The following is a 332-nucleotide window of genomic DNA, read 5'->3' on the forward strand; positions in this document are numbered from 1 at the left end:
AAACAGAGATGTTGCTTCTTTCAGGTACGTGTCGGCCCTGACCACACCAGCACGCCTGTCACCTGTCGACTTCCACTACTCGATGGCTGCGCAGGTGCCCACCTTCGAGATCACTTCCCCCAACTCGGCGCACGCTGTCTCCCTGCCGCCGGCGGCCCCCATCCTTCCAGGACACGCAGAGGTACGACAGCTACTACCAAAGGAAGACCTACCTAAACGACAGCATGGGGAGCCTGCCCTCCAGCCCCTTCCGCATCACGGAGGACGACGAGTACGAGACGACGCAGGAGTACGTCACAGCGCTAGAGCAGCCAAAGAAAACAGCCAGCAGC

At 60.5% G+C, this 332-nt stretch overlaps 1 protein-coding gene across 1 annotated transcript in view; it reads left to right on the plus strand.

Moving 5' to 3' along the window:
• Positions 1-332, plus strand: part of NRG2 (neuregulin 2) — a gene marked incomplete at both ends in the record, with an annotated part of 7,961 nt that overhangs the window by 6,900 nt on the left and 729 nt on the right. Inside the window, 2 exons of the mRNA XM_010288667.1 lie at positions 25-175; positions 207-330. Coding sequence (XP_010286969.1) covers positions 25-175; positions 207-330 — 275 coding nt within the window. The remainder of the gene's footprint in view (positions 1-24; positions 176-206; positions 331-332) is intronic.

Source organism: Phaethon lepturus, unplaced genomic scaffold (genome assembly GCF_000687285.1).
Source record: "Phaethon lepturus isolate BGI_N335 unplaced genomic scaffold, ASM68728v1 scaffold19466, whole genome shotgun sequence".
NCBI classification, from domain to species: domain Eukaryota; kingdom Metazoa; phylum Chordata; class Aves; order Phaethontiformes; family Phaethontidae; genus Phaethon; species Phaethon lepturus.